Genomic DNA, 16,183 nt, shown 5'->3' on the forward strand with positions numbered 1-16,183 from the left:
ACATGGAGCATATCCTTGGGGATCCTGCCAGCTTCTGTTCTGTGGACATGACCAAGCCAGTTTAGATGTCGCTGAGACAGGAGTGTGAAGATGCTGGGAATGTGAGCTTGGGAGAGCACATTTTTGTTTGAGGCTCTGTCCTGCTATGGTATCCCCCAAATCTTCCTGATGTAGTGCATGTGGAAGGCATCAAGGCATCGCTCCTGGTGATGGTCAACCATAAAGCAGTGTGGTCAACCGTGTGTGTGTGCGTGTGCGTGTGTATTTCAGCCAAACAACCATCTGATGTAGCTCCGTGTAAAGCTAGGTGGCTTGCCTCCCACCCACCAGTGTCAATGGCCAACAACAACCACTGCTGCCCAGAATTTCCCAGTGTGCATGAAAGGGAGAAATAACACGCTTACAACTTTGGACTTACCTACACAAGTTCTACCATCAGGAGCTAGTTGCAAGCCTGGGGAAGGACAACGGCACCGCACCTCCCCTTTCACGACATCACAGCCGTACTGACAGTTTGCCATGGAACATGAGAGAGCGTCTGTGGGAACATCATACAAATGAAATTATCTGTTATCAACAACAAGATTTCAGAGGCTTTGTGAGATTGGGGAAGGGAGGCATAGCTCAGTGGTAGAGCATGTGTCTTGCTTGCAGAAGGTCCCAGGTTTAATCCCTGGCATCTCCAGGTAAGAAGGTGAGAGGTTGCCTGCCTGGAACCCTGGAGAGCTTCTGCCAGTCAGTGTAGACAATATGGAGTTAGATAGACAGGGCTTCTTGGAGAACAAAACATGTTTTGTTTGATCTTACCTACTTAGTGCAGGAACCATCCTCAATCTGGTGAACCTCCAGGTGTTGCTGGACTAAGACTGCCATCATTCTTGACTTCTGGCCAAGCTAGAAGGCACTAATGGGAGTTGTAGTCTAAAACAACTGCAGGGTACCCAGTTGGAGAAGGCTGTTGTACAGCAAAGCTCCAGTATAGAGGGAGTCCATTATTCAAATGACCACCCTATCCTGTGGTGATTTTAATTGTCCGTATTCTTCTGTCAAACAGTCCCAGGTACTGATATGGGAAAAACATGTGACAGAATGGCTATATCTGTAACCACCCTGTGACTTTCTGTACCTTGAAATTACTCAAGAGGTTGGCCGCTGGGTTTTTGCAGAATGGATCTTTCAGTGAACTCACTAATGAAAAGCAATTTCCATTCTTAGGAGAAACTGGTATGCTTTTATCTGAAACCCTCCTTCTAAAATCTAATCTCTTGGCTGTAGGGAAGGTTCCGTCATTCCCTCTCCCATTCTTGGTGTGGTGAAGTATTCAAAATATTCGCTTTTGTAAGAGAAAGGAAGAACCTGGCCACTGGGGAGTTTTGTACTACGGTTTCCAAACACAGAAACCAGCAGGCGCTTGACAGTTTTAGTGAGTTGCGTTTACATTGTACAGTAACACGCAGCCAGGTATGTTGCAGCTCTTGCTAAGAACAACATTCCCAAATGAGCTGATTGTGAGTAAAAGAGAGGCTGTGCTTGTATATTTCGAAGAAATTCAATTTCTGCGTACTCCAAAATTAACTGACCTAATCCACACCACCCAGACAAATGTGTGAATTGGAAGCTACAGTAATTGTCCTTCTACTACTCCAAATATTGCCTTTCAGTTCTTGGCTCAAAAAACCCAAACCAAAATTCATCAAGAATGTAGATTTTAAGATAAAATATATTTTGAAATGCATGCATTGACGAAGTACAGTAGAACTTAGTTACATACAGTTCATGACAAAGTACAAGGGCTGTATATAACTAAGTTCTACTGTGAGTAGGGTCGTTGAAATTAAGGACCTAAGTTAGGTATGTCATTTAATTACTGTTGGTCTACTCTGCTTATGACTGACATTGGATACAACCCCATATTTTTACACACACACATACACACACACACACACACACACACACACACACACACTCAAACACTAATTTATATTTTTCATGTGATTATTTTCTGAAACAGGACAGAACAGATTTATCGATGAACATGGGCTGCAAAGAAACTGCTCTGTCCATCCCATATATCTTGCAATAATAAAAATAATGGGATTAATTATTCCATTTTTATTGTTTGCTTTTCCAGTTTAGCAGACCGTTCATCCTTTACTTGCGGCAACGTTTTCTTTAATCAATTAAAAAAGAACCCTAAACAGAAGGGTCTTGACTTACTAGAACATGATCCATCCGGCATAAGCATGTATCCATTCAGACAATAACACTTGTAGCTGCCATAGGTATTCATGCACCGGTGTTTGCATGGTCTTGGTTTCAGACCACACTCATTGAGATCTAAAAAGGGCACAGAGGGGAGGAATCAAAAACAGAGCAGGCATTGCGTATTGGCATCTTTAGAATTGCAGAAGATGGTAGTGATAAGGTTCTCAAAACCAGACCAGCCTTGATCCTAAAATGCCTCTTGCAATATATTCCCATACCTACATATAGTCAGAAGGACAGTCTGTTTGCAGTACTTCTAATCCCATAACAATAGAGGCATTGCACACTCTCCACTTCCATCCCACATCAATTATCCCTGCCTATGTAGCTGTAGTCAAGGCTTTTGTTGGCACCAGACTTAACCTGCATCAGTATAAACGATTCCTAAGGTCTGGGCTGGTGTAAATCATAATCATTATTATAGCTGGCTGGCTGGAGAGAGGAGGAGTTGTAAGTATGGAGTGTATGGTTCAGCATCCCTCAGAACAAGGACAGGCAACCTTTTGTCTGTCAAGGGCTACAGGGCTAATCTGTTAGGGGCTACCTGCCAGTGAATCAAAGTCAGCATGGGATGGGACCAGAATCAAAAGTGTGTGGAGTCATCCCTTTTCTCTTTCTGCCATTTGCTCTTCTTTTCTGCCATCCCCTTCCTTCCTTCTCTCCCCCCCCCCTCTCTCTCTAGCTACTATCCCTTTTTTTCTCTCCTTTTCTGCCACACCTTCCATCTTTTTACCTCCCTCTTCCACCACCCCACTCCAACAGACTGAAGGGAGAGGGGCAACATAATTTTTGCCAGAATATTTTTAGGACTGACATTCTATCAGTCCTAGGATAGATTTGGCTATAGATAGGCACGTATGACTCAATTGCTCCATTTCCTTTGAAATCAAGTTCAGCTAAACTCTATAGGTTAGAAGGCAGATATTAAGTGAAGAACATAAACTAAACCCAGCAGATAGAGTAGGTTCATATCTTTTTCTCTCCCAAATAATGCAGTGGCTTAGTAAAACTAAATCCCAGTCCACCTGTTGTATTGTTTGGATCATTCTACTGAGCTTTGAATCTGACACCATCTGGCATAATATATTTTGGTACTCAAGTGTAATGATATTGGCTAGCTATTAGTGGCATAGTCTAAGAATAATGTGCACATACTTTAAGTGTTTCTGCTGGGAAGTGTATTCATACTTTGTTCCAGTAAGCTTCTATAAGTTGCTGAATTTTAATTATATGCACAAAATATTTTTGCTGGCTTTACTCGATCGCTTCATCAGCAAGACAGTGCGAGCATCTAGTATAGTGCTAGAGTTTTGTTTAATGTTTTGAGATTCACTTCTTGCAAAACATTCTAGAAACTTTAGGAAGATGCATAAGGTCACATTTGTTTTCCCACCCCTGGTGTTCCATTCACTGGCCAAAAGCAATACAAGGGGCTTAATTAAGGGTCTCCATTATAATTCCATTAAATCTAAACAAACATTGTGTGATTCCTTCCCTTCCGCAGCCTTAGCTTCTTCTGGGAAATGGTTTACACTTTCAAGTTATATTTGTAACAGCTTTCCCTCTGCCTTGTTTAGAACAGGCAAGTGAAAGAAAAGTAATCAAAACCCTTTTTACGGTTGTTGTGGCTAGTTTGTTGTTCTTTTCGCACATTTCTTACCATTTCAGAAGCACGTTCAATATTTCTGTGTAGCAGGTTTTGCTCTGTGATATTTCTCTCAGTGGTTTTCTCTTCCATTTGAACTAGCTAGGAAATGCCACTGTTTCCATGTGCCTTGTGAGTATCAGTTATGCTGAATCAATGCAATGGACATCTGAAAAATACATCACCTGGAACTACCTTAGCGTAGTTGCATGGGGTGGCCAAAAATGTTGATGGACCTCAGCTACCATAGACTCTAACCAGAGGCCATACTGGCTCAGCCTGATGGGAGATGGAGTCCAAAAACATCAGGTTTCCCTTCCCTGTTTTAAAAGATATTCTCCACTTCTTCAACCATGGCACAGCTACCTTTCTCGAGAGGGAAATGGTTTCCATCAGTGGGGCAGTGAGAGCAACCACTATTTTCTCCAGCCATGCTCCTGGAAGGATAATATATCATGACTGAATCAGGGAACTAGACACTTTAAAGAGGGACATGTGCCCTGTGACACTCTCAACTTTCATCAGCCTTGACTACTGGTCATGTTGGCTGGAACTGATGGAAGTCCAAGCACATCTATAGGGCACCATGTTGTCTGCTGGTTCCTTGGTGTGTGAAATCATTTCACAAATGTTGCATTGGAGAAATATATACATATTAGCTTTGTCTAGGTCAACAAATAAGCCTTTCAACATCCCTGTAAATTAGATCCCTATGATTATCCCTAAATGCCAAAGAGGGTGTATATGTACGAGGCTAAAAGATAGAGAGAAAGCAAAGAGAGAAAAGGCCATCCATTTTCATGGAGGAGAATAGTGTTTAGCCAGGAATTTCCTGGGTTTTTAAACAACTCATTCTCTTAGCCACTACACTTCACAACTCATTTTACATATGGTTTTATATTGTGATGTTTAGGGGAGGACTGTTTATTACTGAGCAGGTTCAGGCTAACATTAACATTTAGCTTGGAGTCAGAGAAATGCAAGACTCTTAATAAATTGGCACGCACATGCTGCGTTTGCTGAAAAGGTCAGGAAACTTTATCTTTTGTCTATTTTTTATTTCACAGGCTCTCCAAACATTTCACTTAGCACAATTTCTCTATGGACAAAAGAGGGGAAGAAGTATAACCCAGCAGTCTGAATCTTCTAAGATGAAAAGTTTCAAAGACTTTGCAGAATCTTTTCACAACATCTATCGCAATCCTCCTTGCTTCTTTGCGCTTCGCAAAATTTCTAATGGGGGTTAAGAGGTTTTTTTTAATGAACCCACTTATACTCCTCACTGAGATTTCCCTTCATTATTCCAAGTTAAACAATATGACAATGATGCTCTTCACACTCATGGGGTGGGGTAGGGAACCAACAACAACAACAATGCAAGAATAGTGTCACCATCAAAGCTGCATACTGAAAAGCTTTTAGAGCAGGTTGGATGCTGCAGCACTTTGGAAAAGCAGTCTCAGATATAAGCGCAGGCTGCTAAGCTTGAACATCACGTTGCAAGAAGAAAGACAGTTAATGTGAACACATGAATTACTCCAGAAAGACAACTGCTTGTGCGCTGCTATATTTGCATGAGAGCTACAAAGAGATAAGCGAGACTCCACCTACAATAATGTGGTGTGCTGTATGTAATAATGAAATATTATTTGCTCTTGAGGATATAATTGCATCCCTACATTTCATTATTGGTCTGAAGCTGCTTTCAGACATACATCTGGGGTCAGCATCAGGGGCTGGCATCAATGGATACCTACAAAGAACCACAACCTGCTGGGTGCCCATCTCTAAGCCCTGGAGGTGCCAAATCCTGCCGCTCTTTTTCTTTGCTGTGTCTACCTGTTCACCTGCTGTCTCTAAGCATGGAAGCAATGACAAGGGTGATGCAAAGGTTGGGTGGGCCCTGGGGAAGAAGACAAATTGGCAGCAATGACAATGAGGAGGAGGAGAGGCCCATCAGAGAGGTGAGTCCCCTAAAGGAAGCTGCTTGCCCAAGGCCCACCCCAAAAAACTAGCAGTGTCCTCTTTTCACACAATTAACTCTGCAGATTCCTAGTATATGGAAGTGACAAGTGTATGGAGGACACAGCCTGGGGCTGTTTGAAAAAAGCATAGGGAGAGATTCATGTCACACCTTGTGTCACATCTCAAGTACCATCCAACGAATGGCTTTGACACTACTGAGAAGACTTTCCCCACAGAGGAGGAGATGCTATAGTGTGAATTGCAGGGGGGAGGGCAATGGTCACAATTTGTCAGCAACAGGTGATCCTGGACTGAAGTGTGAGCACAATTTTCCCAACAACAAAAGCACCTGCACCCAGCAGCCCTCCTTTTCCAACCACCACCAAGGATCCCTAGCAAAAACACAGCACTGCTCAAGAGCGTTCAGATTTTGATCGTCAGCTTCAAACTGTACTGTGCCAGCGAGCATCACAAACAATCGGGAGCAAGGATCTGTGTGGCTTGATGCAACTTTTAAGAACTGGTTGATGCTGGCGCTGTCTCGAAGGACAGTGGAGTGGGCCTCTGGGGGTGAAGTCAAACCACTGTTTTAGCAGTACTGAAGTGATGTCCCTGGGGGCGCAAGCCTGGGCAATGTGTTTAGAGGTCCTCGGCTGCCCAGGCAACAAGCCCCACCCCACCTCGGCCTCTCTGATTTGGTCCAAAAGGAAAGCAAAGCAATATGTTCGGCACCAGCTTGGCTTCAGGAATTGCCAGAAGGAGGCGTACAAGATGCCATCCATCTTGGGGACTCCAATCCGGATTTGTGCAGAGTTTACTCCTTTCCCTGTTCTTCTCCTGAAGATATCCCACAAGGCAGTGGAGATTTAGGATCAGAGTTTTCCTTATCCTAGAAGGGCTATCTTCCCAGGTTGATGAGCTCTATCTGCTCCTTGCTTCCCTCTACAGCGTGTACAGAAAATGCCTTCTTGACTGTTTTTCTAATACCAAGTCAAGTTATTTAACCATCCATCCCAGTGCTGTCTTCTCTGCCTGGGAGTGGCTCAGGAAGAGACCTCAAACAGAGATACTCCTGTTTGAAAGCCTCAGGAGCCATTCCCAGTCAGCGTAGGCAATAGTGAGATGGATCAATGATTTGACTTCAGATATGGCAGCTTCTTAATGTCTACTTATGCTCCTAACTGGAGATTCAGTAACTGAACATGGTCATTCTGCATGCAGAACATGTGCTCTGCCACTGAGCTATGGCCACTCTTCCTCAGATATTAATGCCTATGTCAGGATGGCATGTAATGCTGTAAGTTGCAAGACTGCCTGTATTGGTCATGTGTCACTGCCATTCCCACAGTAAATGTTATGTTTTACATGCATTATACATGCTAACCCAGACATTAATATCTGTGTCAGAACTACCCCAATATTAAAGATTATTAAATAAAATTCTTCGGCCTATTTCAATCAGACTGTTTCCTTAACCAATGCAGGATTTGGGTTTTCTTGTATTTTGTTTTTAGTGCTTTGGTATTTTATGGATTTGTAAGTTGCTTTGAGACTTTGTGAAAAGTGATGAATAAATGTAAATAACAACTATGGCAACAGACTGTTTTCTTGGTCTGAAAAAGAGCTTAGAAAAAGCAGCATGTGTCGTAAAAGATCTGAGTAGGAAGGGAACTATGACAGCAAATGAAGAGAATTGTCTAAGGTCAAGCCTTTCCAGGAGAGAGAATTGCAGCCTCAAGGAAGTGTCAAAGCAAAGTCGCTTTGCATGCCAATTATATTGCAGGCTGGGCTTTCACATGGCAGCCAAAATAAGTTCATTGTCCTTTCAGCACACTTGCAAGAGGTTTCATGGTGGGGGTTTAAAGCCGTGCAGGTGGAAGGAACGCACCACCTGAAGTAAAGGATTGTCCTCACCCCTCCACGGGAAATGTGTTGCATGATGATCTGGAGGGCTGAAAAAATGTGGTTCACTGGGCCAGTCGTGTGAGGTTGCATATGGGTGGTCAGCTTCACATGTTGAGGAGAAGGCATAGCAGAAGTCAAAAGACCGAGACCCAGTAAAACAACATGGCAAATACCATCAAATACCTGTATGTGCAGGCATGGAGCTCTGGATCAGGAGAATTTTAGGTGTATCCCGTTATAGACCTTCACACTGAACACCAAGCGAACTACAGATTGCACATGAAAAGTCTTTTGCATGTAACTTATGCTTCCCTCCTAATCCAGAGGTGGAAGTGCTTACTTTCTGGGGAGAATCAGCAGATATTCATGGCTGTTTTACCCTTTCTTTGCATACAGATTCTGTCCACCTAGTATTCTATCCCACCCCCAACAGTTTAAAATCATTTCCCCTATGTCAATTCCAAAAGCAGAGATGACACTAGCTAGTGGCTGAGTGGCCTGCCCTCTGGGAAAGCTGTTTCAGGGAAGAATTAGTGACCACAGGCCAGTAAACTCCGCATGTCTGTTATCTTAGCCAGCACACAAATGGATCCACAGGTTTGCCTCCTAGTTCTACTGTAAGATTTGTCGAGGTCCTGCTGGTTCTTTGAACTGTGACTATTTCAGATTATTATTTCAAATGAAATGTAAGTGACCACTTATATGTCATAAAAAGAGGAAATGCGTCATCATCACCACCATAAAAAAGGAATGACACTATAAATAGAATGCAATAGAACGGTAGAGATGGAAGGATCATCTAGTCTCAACCCCCTGCAATGCAGAAATATGCAGCTGTCCCATGTGGGGATTGAACCTGCAACCTTGGCATTATCAGCACCATGCTCTATCCAACTGAGCTATCTCCCACAGTATTACTATTAATCAAGTAGAAATCCAATACGTCTCGTAGTGGGAAAGTCTGTTACCAGGTAACCTGTGTGCCTGCTTAGTCTATTCTCCAGGTGTGAATGGCTGGTGGGCAACTTCAAGGCCCCCACTCTCCCTTCTTCTGACCATCTTTAAGCCAGACATGGGCCAGTCAAATAGAGGACTGTCCTCTGCAAAGTAGGATACATGGCTACCATGCAAATGTGTTATGGCAAAAACAAATGTGAAAGTCACTGAAAAAGTACATGGTAGATTTTCTGTTTTCTACTCACTCAATTTACTGTACAATCCTATGAGAACATCTATGCATCTGGCCTCACTTCAGGTAAAGGTGTATGGGATTATAGCCTAAGGCAGCAGTTCTAATGCACACCCTCTACCCTTAGGACTTTACAGATCCACCACAGAATCACAACCCAGTTGCTCACAGCATCAGCTGCCAGAAGTGGGAAATTTTAATGTCTTCAGCTCAGCTAAGTTGGGGAAAGGAGAAGAATTTGGAAGTCATGTATGCAATCAATTAATTAATTAATGCAAGCAATTGATCACATAAACACCATTATTTCATTTCAAAGTTCTGTGTTTAGTGTGCAAGAAATGGAAATAAATGTTTAATGTCCTGCCTTATGAAAAGGAATTGTCTTCCACTTGTTAATGAGAAGACCCTTGAATGTGTTTAACACACAAACACTTGCACATTTATAGAACTCTGTTATAAAGGGAATGCACAGGAATTGTAGCCTTTTGGAATTATGACAATCATAAATGCAGTGAAAATAAATTGCCACAGACACCACCATCCGGTTGGAGCTGGACAACTCCATCTGATCTCATTTCCAGCAGGAGAACTTTTATTTGATGACGGTGCGATAATAATTTAGGGAGACATTTCCCATTCAGGAAAGGCCATTCATATTACAAAATGACATTGACCTATAATAGAGCCAGGCAGTGGATGCCAAAGAAAGCAACAGTAATTACACCCATCCGGCCACTTGACGTGTGATCTGCAGATCTGCCTCATAAGTACGGTTAGTTTAAAATATAGGCAACTCTTTGCAGCCAGGGCTAGAGGAGTGAACAGCTTCATCTGGTCAGGTAGGGTGTTGGGCCCTATTGCAAAGCTCTAATTGATTCCTGTTGAAATCAATGAGAGGAAGAGCATATCAAAGCCACTGGGCATGGAGGTAAATGTGTCTTTGTGTTCAACATGCAGGTTTTTAACAAATGCAGATAGTATCAGTACAAGCACAGTCCTCACCCCATACATCAGCTGATTCTATTCTATTCTATTCACCCCATAAATCAGCTGATTCTAAAATCTCACTGGAAAGCTCCTCATTTAAATGAATTGGAGTCCTATGATTAAGTAGCAGATTTGTCAACAGGATGCTGTATATAATCTAAAATCAGCATGAGCTTTCTTCTCTCTGTTGAGCTCGTTTCACAACAGCTCCTCAGTTTTTGATATTTTAAATTGCTGCGGACCTACAGTATCTTTGTGGTGGACACTTCTGAGAGCTGAAGTTCTAGAATAAAAGCAATACATAACAACATTTCTCCCAAAAGTAAAACAATATATATAGCAAAGTGTCTGTAAGATGGAGAAAAAGAAGGAAGCAGAGGAAATGAGATCACAGGGAGGGTGGGCTTAGATTCCCCATGAATCCGTCAAGAAAGGATTAATATATCCAAACAAATGAGGTTTTAAAAGCGTTTAGAAATCATTATGCCATCAGAGGATTAGTAACTCTCAGGGAACACAGTTCTGTACAGCACCACCTTACTCAAATTGTCAGGTTTTCTAAAACACTCGTTTGCTTTTCTGTAATGAGCTTAGGAAAGCTTTATCAAGGCTAGCTGGAGAGAGTGGCTGTGACTTCCTTAAGTACCTGGCAGTGCTCAGCACTATATAAAATAATACTTTGGGGAGAAGTGGATAAAAATAGTGTAATATGTTGACAATACTGGTCATTTTAAACAACACTGTTCTTTTTCATTATAATATGACTGGGGTCATTGTGGGTAGTTTGCTATTACAAAGTGAAATTGGAATTATTATTATTATTATTATTATTATTATTATTATTATTATTATACTTTAAATTAGCATGGGGACTTGCTTTCATAACAGCAAGGTCCTTGTTACCTAAATCAAAACCAGCATTTTAAGTTTTAGGCCTTACAGCTGATCTTGGAAAGGAACCAATCTTGTACCTCTAACAACAAAAGCACTTTTTTTTAATACTTTCATAAAATGGATTGTGCTGGGATACAGTATTACCAACTCCCAAGTGGGTGTCTTTGAGAAGGGTGGAAGCTCTAATTCAATTCAAGTAGGTGATTGGTGCTCTGATTTTCATGCAGGGAGACCTAGAAACTCCAGTTCATAAACTGCATCTGGCAGGAAATGACTGCCATAGATATTTTTCCACCAGTTCTTCTTGGGCATCACCAATAGGGCTGCAAATATATGAACCAGCTTTCACCCTGCTAAATTCAGCAGTATGTCAGCTGACCCAAGGGCAGTTGAAACTTGAACTAGCTGCAGAACATTTAGTTCAAGTTTCAATTGCTCTTTTCAATACCTTGAAGCAATACCGCATTCCTTAAAATAACATAAATCTTACCTTGATTGCATGTTTTCCCAGTGTATCCTGGATGACACTTGCACTTGTTTGGTCCAACGCATTCCCCATGTTTACATCCAGGCTGACATACAGCTGTGAATACACGTAAGCAGACTTGTCACTCTTCTTGTCAAACTGAGGTGCACAAACATTATTTGTTTATAATGCATTTGACGCAGTGGTCTTATTCACATGAAATGCTACACCAAACCATGGTTTAGTGAAACTTACTGAGCAAATATCGTGGCTGGCTTTGCTCCACCTCTGGGCCTGTTGCTGCCATGCTACCCTGAGCTAAGGCATGGTTTGAACCTGGGCTTGTGGTTTGTTTCACTCCCAACAATCCACGAGCTTGTCCTTTGCCTACAGGTTGTGGTTTGTTTGGGGGATGTGCCATGAGTCCAATTTTGAACATAATGTGCATAATGCATAGCTCCAGGTACTTGGGGAGCAGCAGCACAGGGTGATGATGGAAGCAGCTGGATTTCCTCACCCTTGCTAAACCATAGTTTAGGGCCAGTGAGGAGTAAAGGAGAGAGTTGGAGCACAGAAGTGATGGGAAGAAGCAGTGCTCAATCCTTTCCTGTTCACCACTTTTCTGCTACAACTCTCCCCTGCCGCCCAATATGCTTCCATTAAAATACACACAAACAAGGGGGGAAATGGCTAGCCTCACTTTTAAGCAATTTAATTTAAAATGAAAAATATAACATGTGGGTTGCTGAGGGAATGTATTGTATGTCCACTACAACTTCCAATGGCACTATGAAGAACCAGTAAAAAAGGATATAGCAAAATAATAGGCCTATGCATGTCTACAACTAAGCTTCATGGAGTGCATTGGGATTTATGCCTAGATGTGGCTGGGGCAATGCAGCCAGATGGGCGGGGTATGAATAATAAAATTATTATCATTATCAGATATGTATAGGCTTGCAAGCTAAGTGTACAGCCTAAGAGTCCATACATTCATACCATAATAAGGTGATAGTTATTAAAAGGAATTTTTAAAATATATCCTACAGATACATGCATTGTGTATGTTTTATGCATATTTCGGAATGCCATGCTTGAACTTTTCCTGCTATTAAAACTTAACCAGATGTATCTGGACACATGTTGGGTCCCTCTTTCACCATATATAGCAGTGCATAGCCTCATGATCCAGTGTTGGTTCATTATTTGTAGGCAAGGAAGAAGCTTTCAATTAAATGAAGAGTAGCCCTTAAAAGCTTCTCTAGACAAGCACTGCAAATGTATTTTCTTGTCAAAAGCATCTCCATGTATCTAGTATGGATGACACTGAAAACATGGAACTTGATAGGTTGGCAGTGACATTTCCTGAATTTTCTATGAAAAGTTAGTGCATAAAATATCACATTTCTAGAGTACAGGATTGGTGGGGAAGCAACCTAAGTCAATGATTAAACTGCCCTTTCTGATTAAGGCACACATAACTATCCTAGTTGTGCTATTAGTTTAAGTTTTCTTAATCCAAAAAAAAAAAAAAAATATGTACCGGTAAGTTTATAAAACACATGCTTCATTCATGAAACGTATTTTACTATAAAGCCATTGTAATGGTTTGATGTGCACATTTACAACCTTTTAATGTGCTTTCCCAAAACTTTATTGCGGGCAGCTGGCCTTTAATTTTTAAGCATTTCTCTCTCTCTCTCATATTGGAATGACAGTGCCAAATGTTGGACATATGCTTCCATATGCAATGGGGAGAAGCACTGGAGAACTAAACTTGTGGCCATCTTAAATAAAACAGGTATTGGAACTCCAATCACCCACCATATTATGGCATTATTATTAGGATTGTGTATGAGAAAACCAGCGCAAACAACATGCTGCTACTGTTTTTGAAAATGGCTTTCATACTGCACATACAGTTGCTTTACCAAAAAATGAAAATCAAGTCCCAGGTACCTAACCAGCTAAGCTACTTACATTTTATGTAGCAGTAAATCAATATTGCACATCAAGATAATATATGACAAACATTCCTTTGTATGGTACATAATGTTGGAACACCTCCAGGAAAGTTCAGTGCAAATTACTCATACACCAAAGTCTGAAGCAGTATTTCCCAAATCTTATGTTGCAACAGAGGCTGAAATTGGCTTCAAAAAATTAAGCCACCATGTTGGGTGAGTTCACCATTTTCCCCCCCACAAGAGCTGGGAGGCTCTGGGGCAGATTTGATCCTCATTCTCTGCCAATATTTGGCCAAATGGCATCAGTCCAGGAGCCCTTGTTGTGCCTTGCATTAAAACTGACAGGTGTAAGGAAATCTCACATTTGTCAACCTTGCTCAGAAGGCACAATCGCATCCCTAAGCCTAGCTGACTAGGCAAAAGAGACACCAGAAACCAGAAGGCAGCCTCTTGTTCTGTGAGCTGATTGATAAAATACGTATGCTCACCAGAGTGTGTCTGAAAACTCAACATGGCAAGTGAAGTTGGGGTACCAAGTTTTCATAAAAAGTAGAAGGAATCAAACAATTGTTTTAAAATGTATACCATGCCAATCATGTGCCCCCTTCCTCTGCTTGTTTACTGGGAAGCTCTGCTAAATTAAACTGAACTTTCTTTCAAAAAGTATTCAGAAGAAGGTCCAATTGAATCCAGTGGGGCTTGCTCCCAAGTACTTGTGCAGAGCAGCTCTATACTCAGAAGAAATAAGTCTTGCTATACTTAATGGGTCTCTCTCCCAGGTAAGTGTGTATGGGTGTGTGCTACTCACAATGATTTCAAGTCACAATGAGGTAAGACCTCTTTAATAAATTGTAACTATATTACAAAACATATTAATAGCATCCATAAAGGGATAAAGCAAAGTATTTGGATCTTAAAAGCTAATCATTTAAATATCAAATCATATATATATATATATATACATATACATACATATATATATATATATATATATATATATATATATATATATATATATAAAATGTCTACATTAGTCATTAAATACATTTGTGAAGTGCTGCTATCACCCTAAAATAATAAGCAAAGTAATTACATGCATATTTCTTGTTGGGTTGTTATATCATTCTTGCGCTCCATGCATGACTTTAGAGATCATGCCTCCAAAACACCATCTTGCCAAAATTATTTTGAGAAATATGTTCAGCTAACCTTTGGGCTGGCACCTTATCCTGGCTATTCTCTGCCTTAAGATGTAGAAAGCTGCAAAACAAATGTCCATAAAAAGCAATTCCAGCTTTTTGTGTTTCCCTGCAAGGAGGATGGACTTGGCTTGGATTTTATCAACTTGCTACATTCCCGGTGACTTACACACATTCAACATTCAGAGCTTTTCTTCTGAAATAAAAAAAATAAACTGGGACACGTTTAAAAATAGAAATGTCTTATGTCACTATCTTGTTATGAGACGTCTGCAAACAGATGTTGCAATGCACTCTCTATGAAAGTTACAAAAAGGAATGATGTTGTGCTATTCTTATTTCACCCATCAAAGAATTCCAAGTAAACAGTGAATAGGACAGTGTTTCCCCCCACTTCCAGCAGCAAAGGTATGCACCATTCCGCAGTCTAAATGTAATGCATCTTACAGAACAGTGTTGCGTTGTGGGGTTTTTTTGCCTTTAAAGAGACAGTATCCCTTCATATCCTATAATAACAGATTTCCCCCTAATTGTCTTCAGGGTGCTAACTCTGGTTAAACTGACATCACTTGCAACTTGAATAGATTTTTAACAGTTGGGGACCAATAAAGGAACCAGCCATCTTTTCATTCTGGTTTTCATTAAACCTAAATAAAGCTTTCGGTCCACAAACCCTTTCGACTTCCATAATGACAGATCACGTGAAAGGCAGATCGCCGTACTGTAGAATCAAATGGAAATTAGATGAAATATGTTTGGCTTCAAATACTCTGCCATGCCTCAACAGCTGATTATAGTACTGGATTATTTAAAAACATGCAAAATATCAAGTCCAGATTTTGTTTTATTGCATTAACAAGATGGGATTGCAACACATCTGGAGCCTAAGAGTTCGACTTCAGTATCACTTGTGGGAGTTTAAATTCTGATTTAAAGAGGAAGTTCTGACTCAAAGCCAGACCCTGATGAAGCTCAGGGCCAAGTGCTCACTTCTACCTTTTCAAGGAGTGTGGCCAGCAGGGCTTATCCTGCTCTGCATTGCAACATAAACCCCCTATATGTACACCATATTGTGTGAACCATCTGTCCAACACTGATGGAACAGTTTGCCAATAAAACAGCAGCAAGTGGTTTGGAGGGGAAGTTTCAAAGAGGCACACCGGCATGGCTTCTTGCCCCCTAAAATATCTGCTACTGAAGGCCACTTTTGCTCCTGGGCACATGTCTCTCTGTGTTGGTGCTGAAGCAGCAGCATTGGATAGATATGAGAGGAAAAGGTAAGTCTCTTTAAAGGTTAAGGGACCCCTGACATTAGGCCTAGTCATGGCCGACTCTGGGGTTGCGGGCTCATCTCACTTTATTGGCCGAGGGAGCCGGCGTACAGCTTCCGGGTCATGTGGCCAGCATGACTAAGCCGCTTCTGGCGAACTAGAGCAGTGCACGGAAACGCCGTTTACCTTCCCACCAGAGCAGTACCTATTTATCTACTTGCACTTTGACGTGCTTTCGAACTGCTAGGTTGGCAGGAGCAGGGACCAAGCAACAAGAGCTCACCCCGTCGTGGGGTTTCGAACCACCGACCTTCTGATCGGCAAGTCCTAGGCTCTGTGGTTTAACCCACAGGGCCACCCGCGTCCCAAGACCTCCTAAATGTAGCACAGTACAAAACAATACAGCCAAATTTCACATATATACCTTTTG

At 41.5% G+C, this 16,183-nt stretch overlaps 1 protein-coding gene across 5 annotated transcripts in view; it reads right to left on the reverse strand.

The window, feature by feature from the left end:
* The window catches only part of NPNT (nephronectin), a 61,334-nt gene that overhangs the window by 22,270 nt on the left and 22,881 nt on the right, over positions 1-16,183 (reverse strand). For 2 of the 5 annotated variants that reach the window (XM_081876882.1, XM_081876886.1), the window contains exons 3-7: positions 14,493-14,543; positions 11,341-11,433; positions 7,790-7,882; positions 2,218-2,337; positions 419-538 (exon numbers count right to left, since the gene is read on the reverse strand). In XM_081876882.1, the coding sequence (XP_081733008.1) occupies positions 419-538; positions 2,218-2,337; positions 7,790-7,882; positions 11,341-11,433; positions 14,493-14,543 (477 nt within the window). The remainder of the gene's footprint in view (positions 1-418; positions 539-2,217; positions 2,338-7,789; positions 7,883-11,340; positions 11,434-14,492; positions 14,544-16,183) is intronic. The other 3 variants (XM_081876883.1, XM_081876884.1, XM_081876885.1) reach the window with 3 other exon arrangements.

This window comes from Podarcis erhardii (genome assembly GCF_964252035.2).
Source record: "Podarcis erhardii genome assembly, chromosome: 9".
NCBI lineage: Eukaryota > Metazoa > Chordata > Lepidosauria > Squamata > Lacertidae > Podarcis > Podarcis erhardii.